General features: G+C 52.1%; 1 protein-coding gene across 1 annotated transcript in view; it reads right to left on the reverse strand.

Moving 5' to 3' along the window:
• Positions 1–16,905, reverse strand: part of NECTIN1 (nectin cell adhesion molecule 1) — a 60,858-nt gene that overhangs the window by 14,261 nt on the left and 29,692 nt on the right. The window contains exons 2-5 of the mRNA XM_041414022.1: positions 3,891–4,241; positions 2,832–3,134; positions 2,145–2,262; positions 248–399 (exon numbers count right to left, since the gene is read on the reverse strand). Of these exons, the coding sequence (XP_041269956.1) occupies positions 248–399; positions 2,145–2,262; positions 2,832–3,134; positions 3,891–4,241 (924 nt within the window). The remainder of the gene's footprint in view (positions 1–247; positions 400–2,144; positions 2,263–2,831; positions 3,135–3,890; positions 4,242–16,905) is intronic.

The following is a 16,905-nucleotide window of genomic DNA, read 5'->3' on the forward strand; positions in this document are numbered from 1 at the left end:
GAAGACAAGGAGGGAACAACTCGAGTTGGTGTAAGAAAGAAAAAAGACCACGAGAGGAAAGGAGAAAATCCAAAGCAAACCAGCGCAACACCAGTACCGAGCCAAGAACTCCACTGCCCCATTTCCCTCAGGACATTCCCACCCCCAAAAGGAGACAGTGGTGATTGAGGAGATGCAACTGCTCACACCTTTGCCTCCCTCCCCACCCTTTTTTCCACGTTGCAGAGCAGCCCAGGTGCTGTCCTACCTGTGACATTGACTTCCACCAAGCCCGAGCGTGTCCCGATGGCGTTGGTGGCCTCGCAGACGTAGGTGCCAGCCACGCTGTAGGACACGGGCCCCTTGAAGTAGATGGTGTTGTTCTGGATTTCCACGCTCCCTGGCAGGGTCCCGTTTGGCCTGCAGGGGACAGAAACCATGTTTGACCCCACAGGTGACACCCAGAGGTGACACCAGCGTTCTGGGTCTGTGCTTGCCCTTGGGCAGGTGTGGAAGCTGGAGGTGCTGGCTGGAAAATCCCCACTGATGTAGGCAGGAAAGGGATACAAGCTGACCCTGTTTTAGCCCAATTTCCTGCCCATTTAACTCTCCTGATCAGCCAGTGTTAATTTAAACTCGAACTCAGTGTTGATTTAGAGCCCTGCCCATGTCACAGCAGTCAGGTAAGTGTGAAACTGGAATAATGCAAAACTAAACCCAGAGATACAGAAAATAAATTGACAAAGGCAGATGAAAAAATTAAAAAAAAAACCCAACCCTCTGTGTTAGGAAAAGACACACATGGCCTGGTTATTCTTAATTACTGAAGCAAAGTAAAGTAATTACTCCTCTTAGGCAATTAAAAATTACTCAAGTAATTCCTTCCCCTCCTCCCAACCCAAATGTGCACATATTGTCAGCAATTTATAAGAAACAAAAGGGAATAACGGTGGTATAACTGAGATTGTAAAGATGTGCTTAAGTGCATGTATTCTGCATGTCTACATGTACACATATGTACAGAAAACACAGTTTTTCCAGCTTCATCAAGCCAATGATCCCCAAGCTGATGGAAAAACACCTTAACCATGGTCCTATAGAGCCCTGAACCTACAAAAACAAGAGCACAGGGTGCTCAGAAGGGTGGTGTGGGATGCTCCAGGAGGCTGCTGCCTCCTCTGACAGCTCCCCTGACTGCTGCTCATCACCATCCAAATGGGAGGAGAGGAAAAGCACTGCTGGGTTTTACACCCCAGGCTCAGAAATAGCCTCAAGTGGCATCTCTTCTGCCTTGGGTGCGTTTTTGCCTCTGAGGCTTTCCTGGAAATGTTGTGAGGAACCCAGAGAGCCTCTTGGAGTTTAAGTCAGACTGGCAGCACCAACAGATGGAGAGAGCTGGGGATGGAGAACTAGGAAAAAAGGCAAGAAAAACAATCCTCTTCAGACTTTCACTTTGAACACTGTGATCTGGGAAGTGGAATGAGAGAGAATGTACTCCTTGCAAAGCCATGTTGAGAGCCTCTCTCCTGATGACAAATGCCAGCTGAAAAGAAGAAAGGATCCATTTGATCTTCTTCTTTTAAAGCTACATGAGTGCTTACAGAGAAGAAAGAACAGCAGAGAGAACCACATCAGGTTGTAGCAATTCCCACCTGACTGCCCAGGCACCCCTCACTCACTTTTCAAGTCCCTTTCGTGTGTTCAGCCAAAAGCTGGAAACCTGAGGACACGGAATTGTTGCTGTTTAATGTCAGTCACGTGAGGGGCTGATTCCAGGGAAAGGTTGTTCACACACAGACAAATTTTGTGTTATTTGTGCCTTTTCAAAGCAGGGAAATCCTGGGCTCTTTCCCAGCTCTGCTGTAGAGGCTCTTGGTGGTGCTGGGCACATTAATCACCTTGTCACTTCTCAGCTGCCTCACGTCACCAGGGCAGAATATGATCCCAGTGAGGTGAGAAGGGGAAGTTCTCCCGGGATATTGAGGCTGCACTGAGCTGGCAGCCACCTTCAGCACAGGCACAGGCTGTACCTTGGGGTGACACCGCTGACACTAATGGGACTGGGCCCTAAGTGACCAGAGGGTGAGAGAGATGTCTGCAGAGACTCCTTGTCCCTGTTGGGAGGTGACAATTGCTGCTGGCAGCAGGGCTCTGGGGACACTTACAGCTTCCACTCGTAGGTGTGAGCTGGGGGGTTGGCATCAGATTTGCAGATCAGCTTCACATCCTTGCGGTTCAGGAACCAGTTGCCATCAAAGCCCTCGATGGTGACCTCTGGCTCATCTGCAGGGGTGGGGGGAAAGGGAGGAGAGCAGGAGGGGAAAAGGAGAGAGGAAAGGGTTGTGGGAAAGGAAAAGGAGGAAATGAGATGGGAAGAGATGAGGGGCACAGGTGGGAAAAGGAGAGAGATTAAAAGGAGAGGAAAGGATTGTGGGAAAGAGGAGAAAATGAAATAGGGAGGGATGAGGGGACAGGAATGAGAGAAGAAAAGAGATTTCAAGGAGGGAAAGGTGATGGGACAAGGAATGTGGGAAAGGAAAGGGGAGAAAATGAAATAGGAAGAGATGAGGGGGAAGGAGTGGGAGAAGGAGAGAGAGCATGAGGAGGGAAAGATGATGGGACAAGGAATGTGAGGGAGTGCAAAAGAGAGAGAGAAAGGGAGCAGAAGGGACATGGCAGAGGCAGAGAAAGAAGGAAAGAAAAAGAGAAAACCCACGATTATTCCAAAGGATCCTCTCACCTTTCACTCTCAAAACCAAAACCACAGCCCCACACAACCCCCCCTTTCCCCAGAGCGTATCCCCCAGCCAGCCCTGAGCAGGGAGCCCCCCAAGCTGTGCCAGGCCCCTTACACTGCACGTTGAGGGTGATGCTGTCGGTGAACCTCTCCAGCTGGTAGTTGACCACGCACATGAGCTGCTGGCGGTGCGCCTCGCGGCTCGGCACCAGCCGGTACCGGCTGATCACCGTGATGGTGCCGTTGCTGTTCCGGATCTCCTGGAACTCCGCCTCCCCCTTCAGCTTCGTGTCCCAGGTGACGGTGCTGGGGGGTTTCCCGTTGGAGGAGGTGCAGGTGGCTACCAAGATCTTTTCTGTCCTGCCAGACTTGGCAATTAGTGGCCTCTTGGTGCCCTCCATCCAGTTGGTGGGCTTGGCTGCAGGGGAGTGCAGAAAGGAGGAGGAGGAGGAGAAAAGGGTGCAAAGGGATGGTTAGAAAAGCAATGCTGCTCTGTTTGCTACATCCCAAGAGCCATCTAACACCACTGAGGCTGTGACAGGGCTTGTGGTGAGTCCAGAGTGTGCAATTTGCCAGCAATAATTCCCATGTAATAATTGCTTTACGGCAGTGCCTATATACCTTGCACCATCTACCTTCATCATTTACGGGGAAACAATGGTGGAGGTGCCCTAAATGCACTGATATATGGAAAGTCAATCTTTTCCTCCCAGAGGGTTTCATCCCTGTGTTAGAAAGGAACTGAAATTGGACAGAAAACAACTCATGTAGACCTTGGGTGGGGTCTGCTCACTCACAGCCCTGAGCTCCAGGGACAAGCTCTGCTTGAGTTTAGGATCAACCTGTTGTTTCTTCTCTGTTGACAGCTCCAGCTCATTAAAACTCACCACTCCCACAGGGACCTGGTCACTGTTACTGCACCTCCCTTAGGAGTGTAGGTGGAGGGAAAAGGGGAACTGAGGCTTGGAAAGAAGAAGAGGTGTGACAGCTCAGCTGTCTCACAACCAACTTCTCTGTGCTCCCTGCTCTTCACCTCTTCCCAGTCAACTTAAAAATCCATCCCAGCTACAATTTACACCCCAAATTCACCCTGAGCTCCCAGGATGTGAATCTCAGCATCCTCCAGCTCTGTTGGACTGGAGGTTCACCCTGCAGAGCCTGCCCAGAGCCTTACCCAGCACGGTGAGGTTCAGCTGCCCTTCCCGGTTGCCGGTTGGGAAAGTGGCAAACTCACAGATGTAAACCCCCTCATCCTCCAGCTCCAGCCGGGACAGCTGGATGGTGCCATCCTTGAAGGAAGGGTTCCGGAAAGTCACCCGCTCCTTGTAGGGGGACAGGATGGACACGCCCATGGCGGGGTTGTAGATGGCCACATTCTGCTTGGTGCCGTTGGTGGCCTTCTGCCACGTCACCTGCGTGATCTTCACGATGGGCAGCGGGTTGGTGAAGCTGCAGTGCAGCACCACGTCCGTGCCGATGAACCCCGAGACGGTGTCATTGACCAAGACACTCTGAGCTTGCAGCCCTGCAACGAAATGGCAACTCGTGAGCGTTTGGGCTCTTCCCAGAAGCACTGTGGTTATTGGGCATCACGATCAGGAATTCCTCTATTTACTCCACTTGTTTAATAGAATTCACAGAATCACCAGGTTGGAAGAGACCTTCAAGATCATCGAGTCCAACCCAGCCCCAACAGCTCAACACAACCCTGGTTCCCAGTGCCACATCCAGGCTTTGTTAAACACACCCAGGGATGGTGACTGCCCCCCCTCCCTGGGCAGCCATTCCAGAACTTTATCACTCTTTCTGGGAAAAACTTTTTCCTAATATTCAACCTGTATTTCCCTTGGTCCAGCTGGAGGCTGTGTGCTCTGGTTCTGTCAGTGCTGCCTGGAGAAAGAGCCCAACCCCAGCTGAGCACAGGCACCTTTCAGACAGTTGTAAAGAGTGAGGGCACCCCTGAGGTCTCCTTTTCTCCAGGTTAAACATCCCCAGCTCCCTCAGTCATTCCTCACAGGGTGTGTGTTTCTTATTGGCATGGCTGATACAAGAGCAATCTGTGGCTACAGGCATCTTCTGCATCCACCCTCAGCTTCATTCTTGGCCATAAACACCTTCCTCCCACTATGAGCAGCCCAGCTCATCATCATCACCCAAAGGCACAAGGCTGGATCAATAACACCTTCCTCCCACTATGACCAGCCCAGCCTAGGGCTCATCATCATCATCACCCAAAGGCACAAGGCTGGATCAATAACACCTTCCTCCCACTATGACCAGCCCAGCCTAGGGCTCATCATCATCATCACCCAAAGGCACAAGGCTGGATCAATAACACCTTCCTCCCTTTTGTCTTCAGCTCGGGGTGACACTGAGTCAGTTGTGGTAAATATGCAGGGCATGTGTGTCTGCAGGCATGTGAAAGCCCTGATGTTTATCAGCACAGCACATCCCAACATATGCTAACACACACTCAGACATCCATTTAATCCCATTGGAGCTGCAGCAGTAATTAAAGGAGCTGCAAAGACTCAGCCCTCATTTCAGGGCAGCAGCAATTGCCATCGAGAACAACGTTAAGGCACTGCCTCTACACCTTGCATGATCATCCAGATTGTTTCTGTGGCCTTTTTATAACCCCAGAGATGGCTGAATTTAGGAACCTTCCACCCTGATTCTGTGGAAGGTGCTTGTGAAAAGTGGGAGCTGCAGTCCATGACAGCTCTTCTGTCTCAGCTGATTCCTCCCCTGACAGATGGAGAAAAGTATCTCCCACCAGACTGACCCTGAAATACATCTTTGCTGCCACTGTGTCTTTTCCTAATCTGTGTGTTTAGAGATAATGCTCTGGTAATTATACAGCCAGTATTTGTATGATAAATACAACAGAGAGGCAAGGTGGGAAGAACGAGAAAAGCGGGTTTTGCTCCCAGCTTCTGGGAAAATCTGCAATTGGATGGATTCTGGGAGCTGGGCAGGAAAGGAAAGAAAGGGATAATAAAAAAAAGAAAGATAGAGAACTCTTTCATGTTCTGCACAGAGAGTGATGAACATGAAAGAGTAATGGAACAGAGAGAGGGGCTGGGGAAAGAAAAATGCAGAGCAAGAGAAACAAGACAGCACCTCCTAACAGAAATGTCACCCTACTCTGTTCTTCCAGGGATGAATGGCTCCCTGTCCAAGGCTAAAATAAACTCCTCAGTGTTGGTCCCCGTGGCAGATGTTCCCTGGGACTTCTCCAAGAGTCTCCTTCCTGCAGTTTCACAGACACACACATGAGTGCAGGCAGACAAAACTCTTCTCCACCCACACTCCACGTTGCCCCCTCGCTCCCTGCCTGCTGTTCCCAGCCTTATCCTAATCCCCACATCTCACCCACGCCTCTTCTTTCTCCCTTCTCCTTCCTGTGACCCTGAGGACAAGCCCCAACAACCCAGCCTGGCCACGAGACGCCACCAGCTGACCACAGCCATCAGCAGTTCCGACCGAAACTCGGCCTCCAGAGCTTTGTGTGAACTTGCCCCCTGCTCCCAGAGCCAAGCCCCACACCCCAGCACTGCAGCTGGGTGCTCAGGAATGTTTTCCAGAGCTTCTTACAGCCACAGCAAAGCGCTGGTGCCCTCAAGTGCCTGCATGCACAAAGCCATGTGTCCCCTGGGGCTGGCAGGGTGCACCCTTCCCCTCCCAGCACAGCCAGGGCCATCTTCCCCACAGTTTTCCCTCCACAAAGCAGAGGGTAGGGATGTCCCCACTCTGAGAAAGTCACATCTGGACCATGTTTCCCCTCTGGAGAAGGATGTCCCAGCAGCAGGACACAGTGCAGGACTTTTCTGCCACCAGCTCCCACAACATCCTCCCTGATGAAACGAGGGCTCAGGCTGGGTTTAGATGAGGCCACGCTGGGAACTGAGGGAAGAATGGGTGCACAGGGGAGGGGGTAGATGTCTCCACCATGCTGTGCAGCATATGCTGCTCCTTCCACCCCGGAGGTGAGCGAGCCTCTTGCAGCGTTGCCCACACTCGCCGAGGTGAGGAACAGCTTTGCCAAGCAGTCTGGCTCTGAAGGCTCCAGAGCCTCCCAGAGCGTGTGGGAGCTTGCTGGGGAGCACTTCAATCACGTAGCCAGGGCCTTGGGAATGGCCCAGCCTGGGTGGGTGTGCTCAGCACTCCCTCAGCTCCCAGGGCCGGGGGAGCGTGGAGTCATCAGCGCCTCTTTCACCAAGGGCTCGTGCCCCCAGCGGGGCCTGCCTGGGGCTGGGGCGCTGGCACAGCTGGCTCTGCTCCCCACAAGAGCTGGCTCTGCTCCCCACAAGCTGCCTGACCCCCCACGGGGCCCAGCGGGGCCCTTTGAACCGGCATTTCCACACGCCAACAAAGCGGGCCCCGTCCGCCAGCGCAGGAAGTCACGGCTCAGCGTCTCCTCTGGTGCCCGGGAGCAGCAGAGGAGCCAAACTGCAGACAGGAGAGGGTGGAAGCCACCAGATTCTCCTCAGAGTCACCCCTGCAGGGCTGGCAGTCCCTTGTGGCGTGAGCACTGCTAGGCTGAAGGCCGTCACTGATGGGCAACCGAGATGTGCCTCTGGAATGAAGATAAAGTCAATCAAGCTGCAGCCATTCCAGCAGGGAATGTGATGGATAGCACAGGGGAGGTCAGCCCAGTCCCTCACTCCATCCATCATCACTGCGCCCTTCCTTTATGCTGTGATTTCCCTGCAAATTAATGAACTGACCCTTCTAAAAATCAAGGTATTTATCTTGACCTTGAGCAGCAGCAACAATTCCCAGTTCTACCCTCCCCCTGCCATGGGACCCATGCATCAAAACAAGATGGGCTTGAACATAAACTGGAGAAGAAGTGGATTTTGGAGATGATAAACCTGATCCTGAGACCACAATGGTCCTGCAGAACCCTCCTGTACCCAGGTGAGAAGAGCCAGACTTCTGGCCAGGGAAAAAGCTGGTGCCAGTCGAGTGAGGACAGCCTGCCAACAGCCAAATGCTGCCAAAGCTGGGATTCAGGCCCTTACACGCAGCAGCCTTGACAAAAACACATTCCAAACTTTCTCGAGGCTCCAGGGGAAAAGGGAAAACAAAAAAATAACACCCGGCAGAAGAAATAATAAAACAAAACAAACAAAAAAACACCCTGAAAAACCCCAAACACAGCACGGAAATCGTGTTTCCTTTCCAGGTGACTGAACAACTCTTTTGCAAGACAGGAAAAACTCTTTCTGTTCCACTCATCCAAGCCTTAAATCAGGAAAACAATGCACCCATTCTGCTCCAGGAGCACCTACACCTCAATGCAGCGATGAGGAAGGGGGACAGATGAGGGAGAGGGGTTTGGGAGGCTGCTGGATCAGCTTCCCATCCTAAATCAGAAGCCAGAGGGCAAACTTGGCTGCTGCCATGCTCTGGAGAGTGCTTGTTTGCAAGGTGACTGAGCTGGGCTGGCGGGCCTTCCCTCGCCCCGTTACACACTCAATAATTCATCAGGGCAAATGCATAGATAATTGATGGCAATGAGCACGCACGGCCGGCAGAGGAGGAGAAAATAAAATCACTAATCAGCCTCTGGAGAGGTTTGAACATATTCAGCTGGATGTGTGTGTGTGTGAAGTGCTGGGATTGGCTGCGTTTCTCCTTTGCTGAACGATCCGTGTGGTTGGAAGGGCAGGGAGAAAGCTCGGGATGAATCCTGCCATTTTCACACCCCACATCTCCCAGTGCCCACCAATCCATGCTGACACCTCCCAGGGGCAGCCAGCACCCGAGCAAGGATTAGCTGGATGGGTTGCAGCCTGCCCATTTGAATTTTATTCATTAGTTTTGTGGTGTTATTTTTTGTCACGGACCAAAAAGGGCCCAGCCGTGTGCCAAAGACATGTTGGTGCCAAAACCTCATTAGTGCAGGCCTCGGAGATCCTACTCCTCCACCTTGGCCTCTGAAGTGGTTTGTGTTGATGCCTTTCCCCACGATCCCAACTCCAGATATTCACCAGGGCCTCGGGGGCTCCGTGCACAGCTCGGGGTGCCCTGAGGCACACGGGCTGGAAGGAAGGTCTGCACTCCCTGCGTGTCAGGGGCATTGGGACACAGCAGAAGTGGCAGGTGGTAGCTCTTGGAGCTGAATCCTAAAAGCCCAGGAGGTGCTGTTCCAGCAAGGCTCCCACACTTGCAAATCAGGTTCTTGCTCCCCCGTATAGAAAGCTCTGGAAATGATCTCCAGGCTCTGAGTGAGCTCTGTCACAACCTCACTCAATGCCTCTTTGTTAAGAGCCATGTGAACTCCACTCTGCTTTGCACAACCTTGCCTCTGCTGAGCCTCTCACCAATTTCTCTCCCTCCTGTTCCCTGATACTCATCTCCCCCCCAGGGCACTGAAACAGCCCTTGGCAGAGTGTGATGAGCCACCCTTCGGTGTGGCAATATCATGACTGATGCAGGTGTCACAGGGATTGCTCCTGATTCTTAGTCACAGCAGCTGGGATTTTACAGAAGGATAAATCAATGCATCACACTTCAACGTGCACAAAGTCCCACAAAAGGACCTGATTTAGGGACAGCACCATGGCCGTGGCAGTGATGTCCCATCCGTGGTCCCGTATCTCTCACAGACACTGCAAATTTTCCATGAAGGAAAAGTGGGATGGAACAGGAGCCCAAAACTTTCTACTTGGTGGCACTTCAAAATTTCTCTCCTGGTGTTTCTGAACTCTGAATCTTTCCAAAGGAGAACAAGGTCTGAAACACAACTCCTGTGGGGCAGAGCCTCCAGCAGCCCAAAGGAACATCCCAGGTGTGTCAGGCAGGGTGGGAAACACAGGAGAAAAGATCCTAAATCCCAGCAGGGGAATTTCAGGTGGCAAGAAGCAAAGGTGTGAAGTGGCGCTTGGCCAAGAGGTTGGGGTTAGTACCTCTGCTCTTGCCAGGGAGCCTTTGCATTGATTGCCAGGCATTTAAATCAGGATTCTGCTGCTCTTCCAAGAGCACAGGGCCTGCCTCGCCCTGCTGGGAGCCCATTGCAGTGAAGGAGTGGGCTCCGTGAGTCAGTGGGCTCCAGTGAGTCACCCCAGGCCCTTCCTGTGGCAGCAGACTTTCACTGGAGGCTTCTCTGTCATCCACTGATTCACTCCTGCAGAGCCTGAGCACCACAGGGATTGTAAAACTTGAGTTTCCAACACAAGGGGAGGGGGAGCCTTAGAAGGAAGATGAGAGAGATGTGGCAAGATTATAGCTCCAGGTGACATGGCTGCACATGAAAGGCCTGAGATAACACGGGGATGGGGTGGGGGCACCCCAAGAGAGAAACTGCACGCCCAGGCATCCCTTCCCCCTTCCCAGTGGGAGCTGGGAGAGATTTATGGGAGCTGTCAGGAAATGGCATCATTGTACAATGGCCTGCCTGGCCCTCAGCCAAATAAATCCCTCTCAGACGAGAGAGGACTGGGCTGGGCTTTGGCTTGCAAATGGGAAACACGGGGTCCTCTCCTCGAGGTCACTGGTTCAGACCCAGATCCAGCCCATGGCAGCAGGGCAGAGATGATTTTATCCCAGGACCAGTCAATGGCTTGTATCGAGTGAGGTCTCCAGCCAGGCCATCACTGGCTGCCTTTGGGATAAAGCCTTCTCCTGCCTGTGCAGGATTTTGTCTCTGGATAAATGGAGCACAAAGCAGCCTCAGGAGCCCCTTGAATGAAAGGTCTTCCCCAAAGGGCCTCATCCATCGATGCTCCACTTATTCCCTGTTACGCTTTGGGAAATCTGGTCACTGAGCCACCGCTGGGATTCACACACAGGCCCCAAGCAAGCGCAAGGCCATGCTTGTCCCAATGTTCCTTGTAGGAAGAGATGAAAGAAAAGCAGAGGCCAGGGTGGGATGGGCCACAGATTGAAGAGACAGGGATGACCACCAGACTAGACCAGGAGTTTTTCAACTTTGCAAACATCCCCAGCTGCATCCAGCCAGGAAAAGGGCTGTGAAGCAGGGGAGTGGGATGGGAACAGCAACCTGCCTCTGCTCCCAGCTCTCACTCCCTGCCGTTCCTTCCCTGGCTTTCTCACAGCTGCTTTGCTTCACCCCCCAAGTCACGGGGAGGGGAACATGCCCCATGGCAAAAGCAGGGAGGCTGGCAGAGCAGGGCTGCTGCAGAAAGAGCTGACACAGCACTGGGAAAGGCCTTCCTGCAATAAAGCTCCCAAAGCCCATGCTCAGCAACAAAGCACAAAGGCTCCGTCGCCGCCGCGCAGCGCCCGGCCCGCCCCAGCGCGCTCAGCTAATCCAGTGCCAGCTCCCACACACCTGAGCACACACAGCCTGCCCCGTGCCCCAGCCTGGCCACTTGGCTCATTTCCCCTCTCCTTCTGGGCTGGATGTGGCTCCAGCTCCTTCCTCAGCTCTTTTCCTGCTGTGCGCTCTTGCTCCCACCTGTCCAGCGCCCGGTTTCACAACTCCAGTCTCCTTTGTCCTGCAGTTTCCACGTCACATCTCCTTCCCTCCCCACTGCCTGTCTCTGGGATTGCCTCTCCAGCTGGTCAATGCTTGTGCCTTTCTTTGATGTGCCCTCCTTCCATTGTAGCCTTAAACATTTTCCCATCCCTTTTTTGTCTCCACCACCACACCCCAGGCCACTCGCTTGCCTCTGCTCATCCCCAGCCACTTTTCCACCAGCGGATATGTCCAGGATGACATTCTGCACTAGGAAAAGCAGGCAGCTGGCCAGGCAAAGACAAAGAACCAAAAATCCAAGACTCTTCTCTCTGGAATCATCTCACTGCCTGCCAGCAAGGAAAAAAACCAAGGTCTTTTTGCCTACCAATTCTAACCTGTAAGCAAAAGAAAGAGGACCACAAGCAGAGCCAATGCTTATTTGGTGGTTGGGTGGGGAAGAAAAGCTGGAAAATCAAGTGTGGAGGAAGGGAAAGAAGCTGGAGCTTTGAGAAGAGGGAAGCTAATTAAGCTGAGACTGTCCTGAGACGTTATCTTGATGGGCTGAGTCCCCAAATGCACACGAGTGTTTTCTCTGCTCTGCCTCTTTCTTGGACTTCCTTGTTGCCTTGGATATTGTTCAAGGAGTACTGGTCCAGTGCTAAATCTCCTCGCTATTAGAGCTCTCCAGGTGCTAAGGAGGAGGGATTTAATGAGGAGCTGTGAAGAGGGGATCAAGATAGTAACCCATGGAGAGCCTCATTTCCGAAATGAGGGAACTTGAGACTGAAGAGATTCAATAAAAAAAAACAAAAATAAACTTGATGGCACAGAAAAACGAGAGAACATCAGATCCTTAATCCCCTCGCTGGTCTGTGGGCTCGGAGCTGGAGCAGGAAATGGGGGAGCTCTCAGGGCTGGAGCAGGGAATGACTCACTCGCCTCCACAATGGGAACGGGACAAAGCCGAAACTCTGCTGACTCAGGCGTGACTTCAGCCCAGGGTTAATAACTGGCAGCCTCCTCTGGCTGGCCCCAGCAGCCAATTCCCTCAGTCCCCACTCAAACCAAGCCTCTTTCATCAGCATAGATGCCCGGTCACAGGAAATTATCAAAGATCCGAACGCTGGTCTTGTGTCCAAAACGCGGTGAAAACTGCGTCCCTGCCAAACCCCGCTGGTGCTGGGCAGCCCTGTAATTTTCATGGAGAAGATCAAAACTCTGACTTTCTTCTAGTTGAAATGTATGTTTAACAGTCACAGCTTTCTGCCTGTGGTTTTGCTTTCCTCCCATTATCTCTCAGGATATAACATATTGCTGATATCTCAGTATCTCCCCAAGTTAAAAAGAAATGTTTCCTCCTCTCACAAGCAGGAATGCCACACTCTGTTCTTCTGTAATTTGTTTCGAAAGACAGAAAGAAGCAAGTTTTTTTGTAACCAGGAGAATGTGATATATGTTCTGGCGGCTGACAAGTAGGGAAAAGCTTTGCAAACAAGACAAATGCAAACATGGCACCAACAGATGCAATGGACAGACACCCTTCGCTGGCTCCCTGCCTGTGATTTCTCTTTTGATGTGTTTTTATCTTGCCCTAGACATATCTCTGCAGGGAAGTGGGAAAGGCTCAGACCTCCCAACTTTCTCTGTGTTGTTTAAAGATTCCTGCACATGAACAACAACCCAGAAAGAACACTGAGCACAAATAACCCCAAATTCAGCGCCCTGCTTGATTTCCAGCCTGCTGCTGCTCAGCTTTCTTATCATCAAGCCCCTGTGTGAGGAATTTCTACAAATTTCACTTCTTCCCGGGTTTATGGTGTCCACAGAGCAGAGGCAGACCCAGCTCCAGTCCTACCTGGGCCCCATCCGCGGGAATCACTCTGCATATTTATGGAAAAAGCTTTGCATCTTCAAAAGGCTTTTCAAGCGGCAACTAATTAATCCTCCAACACCCTGAGAGGCAGGAAAGCCTTATTACCCCTTGGTAATTCAGGGGTGGGGAAATCAGAGGTGCTGAATGACAAAGAGATGTGCCCAGGGCCACCCAGGCAAGCACCGGCAATCTCAGCCGGCTGGAGGAGGGGATGTGCAGAGGATGGTGGCAATTCTCACCTGAGGAAGCAGGGATGGAGGCATTTGTGGGGAGGCCCCGCAGCCCCACCCACCCCTCATGCAAATGGCAGAGTCACCCTCATTTCCATGGCTGAGGAAAGTGAGGGAGATGAAGTGGAAAATCCATTTAACAGGCAGAGTGTGGAAACCTAAACATTGCCCAGGTAAGAGCTGCACTAAAGGTTCCCAAAATGTGGCTCACGGTTTTACCAACCACAAGAAAACTGCTTGCAACCAAATCTCTGCGATTTTGTGCTAAGGACATGCAAGAAATTAGGAGAGACTGAGGCTGGGGGTGAGTGTGCCATTCACCCTCTGAGCAAAGCCAGCCTCACTTTTCTGAAATATCCCACATGCTGAAAAAGAGTGGGTTAGATTAGATTTTAGGAAGAAATTCTCTACTGTGAGGAACTGGCACAGCTTGCCCAGAGGAGCTGTGGCTGCCCCATCCCTGGAAGTGCCCAGGGCCAGGCTGGATGGAGCTCTGAACAAGCTGGGATAGTGAGAAGTGTCCCTGCCCATGGCAGGGGGTGAAATGGGATGAACTTTGAGGTCCTTTTTAAGCCAAACCATTCTGGGACCCCCGTGCTGGGTGGAGATGCAGCTCTCCCATCCATTAAAGTCCCAGCCTCCATCCAGGCTGTCTGAGGAATGATTGCTGGGCTTAGAGGGGCCTGCAAGAGCCAGGGCTGTAAACAAGTGACAAGACCACCCATTAAAGGCAGGATGAGCATGGGGAGGGGGAGGAAAGCAGGGAGGGAGGGTCAGAGCCCAGCAGGGAGACCTCCCACCACGGGTCATGCTCTCTGCCCCATCCTCTGGGGTGCCTGGGCTTTGCTTTCCTGAGAGACCAACACAGGTACAGCCTCTCTTCCCTGCCCAGAAAGGTAAGCAAGGGCTCAGAGAGACCAGAGCAGAGGGCAAGGCAGGAGGAGCAGGGAATTCTGCTGGGAAGAAAAAAAAAAAAAAATTTGTCTTGCAGAGAGGAGTTCACAAACTCCCATTTCCCTCTGGACACCTCTCAGTGGGGGCACTGCTCCTTCTGCTGCGTTAACTGGGGACTTAGACTCAAAAGTTGTATCTCCTTAGTGAATGTAATGCAGTGAGGGACACAGGTGAACTTCCAGGAAGAGAAATTAAACATTTCTCCATGCCTGATTATCCCATTCTCCAACAAGGTGTCTTTGTGCTTCCAGGTAGCCCCAGGGAGGAGCTGGAGTGTGCTGCAACACTTAGGGGAATTTGATGACAAATGTCCCTCAGGAGGTGGAGTGACACCAGTGCTGAGTGCCTCAGTGCCCAGGGACAAGAGTGTTCCTTCAAACACAACCTTCAGCACCTTTGGGGGCCTCTCTCAGGGTGTTTCACTTTAGTTCTGAGCAGGACGGTTGGGATCCCCACAGCTCTGGCAGGCCTCAATCCCTGTGGCAGGCTGGAATCACACATTTGCCCTAAAACTGTTCCCCCAGTCCTGATCCACGAGAGACAAGGCAGGACCAAGAGCAATCAGCTCCTCGTGGAGATCCAGGCACAGGCAGCAGGATGGAGCAAGCCAAGAGCCAGCTCCCCATCCCCAGCCTGGTGCTGGAGAAACCAGGCCTGGATTCTCAGGGTTAAACAGCTCAGCTGGCCTTAATTGACAGATTTTATTGACTTTCAAGGTGATTTCATTGACTTTTGTTCAACTCCATCAGCACCAGGCTCCCTGTTTCCTTCTCAGGGAGCAACAAGCCACGTGCAGAAGGATGTGGAAGCCAGATGGATTTTCCTGTGCCACTGGGGAGAGCTCCAGGGAGTCATCCTGCTCTTCCAAAGACCAGGAGGTCAACTGCTCTCAGGGGACTCCTGTGTGCTTTGTCTCAGCTCAAACTGGAGGCTGCCACAAAAATGGAAAGCATGCTATGAAAAAATAACCAGAGCTGGTGGAAAAGTTTCCAGCACAGCATATTTTTCTGATGGAAAAGTGTCACTTAGTCCAAGCCAAAACCATCTACTGGAACGTGCTGATTTTGGCAAAATTCTATTTAAAAAAAAAATGCCCTTTTGATAAGTTTGAAATGGTTTTTCCTTGTGGACTCTGATTTCTTTGAAATGGCATTATGGTAAAACAGTGACCAGGAGTGCAGCCAGGATGGGATGCTTTGGTTGCCATGGAATGGGGGCATTTTGGATAAAGCCAGGCCAAAGTTTTCTTTTGAAATTTCCCTTCTGTGGAAGTTTTCAAAGCAGAAGGAGACCTCCCTCTGAAACTCCCAACATCCCCACTCTGCCAGCCCATCGTGCCTTAGTCATCCCCGCAGCTGACCTTTCCAACAGCTCTCACCCCCAAACACAAATCACCTCCCTGTGGCTGTCCCCACCTTCAGGCTCTGATCCATCTGGGTTCATCCTCTCCTGGCTCTCATCCCACCCTGTCCCTGGGTCAGGAGTTTTCTGGGGGCTTGGGCCAGCCCTGCAAGCTGTGGGGACCCAGAGCCCCTCTCCAGCCCCTCTCCCTCTGCATTCCCTGTCTGCTCCTCCTTCCTGACAGACGGATTTGCTCCCACCCTGCACCTGCCTGCTGTGCCCACCTCCTCCTCCTCCTCCGTCTGCTGCTTGTGCCTTTCCACTCTCTAGCAACTCCAGGGGAGGTTGGTTGAGAGAACTCCTGTTCCTTTCAGATTTGGGGGCAAAAAAGAGGGGGAGAGAGAAAGAGAGAACACAAACCAGGCTATTACGTTTTTTAGCAGACATGACAATATGGACAGAGTTCCTGAAGAACATTGTGCATATTTTAAGACAAACTTTAACCCAAAAATGTCAGCCAGCTCTCCTGGTGGGAGGAAGAATGAAGGAATGAAAGGGTCCTTCAGGTTTCCAGCAGAACTTTTATCTTGGAAAAGCTGGAAACTCCTGAGCACCTTCCCCAGCACAGTGTGCTGCTTCCCAAGGGCTGGAGCAAGAATGGGTGCTCCAAAATACCCCATTTCCCACAGGAGCAATTCTGTCCACCCTCAGGGGAGCGCCCAGGGTGGGGGAAATGGCTCTGGAGACAAACACTGGAAGCCTGAAGGGCAGCTGGGCTGGGCTTTGCCCAGAGGAGTTGTGGACTCTCCATCCCTGGAAATGTCCAGGGTGAGGTTGGATGGGGCTTGAGGGAAGCTGTCCCTGCCTGTGGCAGCATGTGGAATTAAGTGGTTTTTAAGGTCCCTTCCAACCCAAAGCATGCTGTGACTCCGTTCCTTGACCTCCCGTGCCAGGAGGAGGAGGAACTGTGCGGGAGGAATCCCAAGGAGGGAGACAAGAACTCCTCCTCAGAAGGACTGGACCAGCCTGGCTGTGGCTCCCCTCAGTGCTCCACCACCTCTGGACGTGGCAGCCGGGCTGGGGTTGCTCCCAGGCTGCAGTGTCACTTGTTTGTCACCCCTGCTTGAGCTAAGAACTGCTCAGAATCACCTTTACTTGTTGCTTAGGGAGCAGAGTGGCAGAGAGAACACAGCTGGATGCTTGGCTACCTAAAGAGATGGATGGGAGGATATAAATAGCTAATGGCAAGAGGAAAGAGGACAAAAAGTCCCATTTCCAATCTGGTAAAAAAACTGACCAGAATAGTAGTGGAGGAAGACTTCCAGAAATAAGCATGTGCGTATTAAATGAATGCAAAATG

The sequence above is a fragment of the Onychostruthus taczanowskii genome, unplaced genomic scaffold (genome assembly GCF_017590055.1).
Source record: "Onychostruthus taczanowskii isolate IOZ18803 unplaced genomic scaffold, ASM1759005v1 scaffold43, whole genome shotgun sequence".
Taxonomy (NCBI): Eukaryota; Metazoa; Chordata; class Aves; order Passeriformes; family Passeridae; genus Onychostruthus; species Onychostruthus taczanowskii.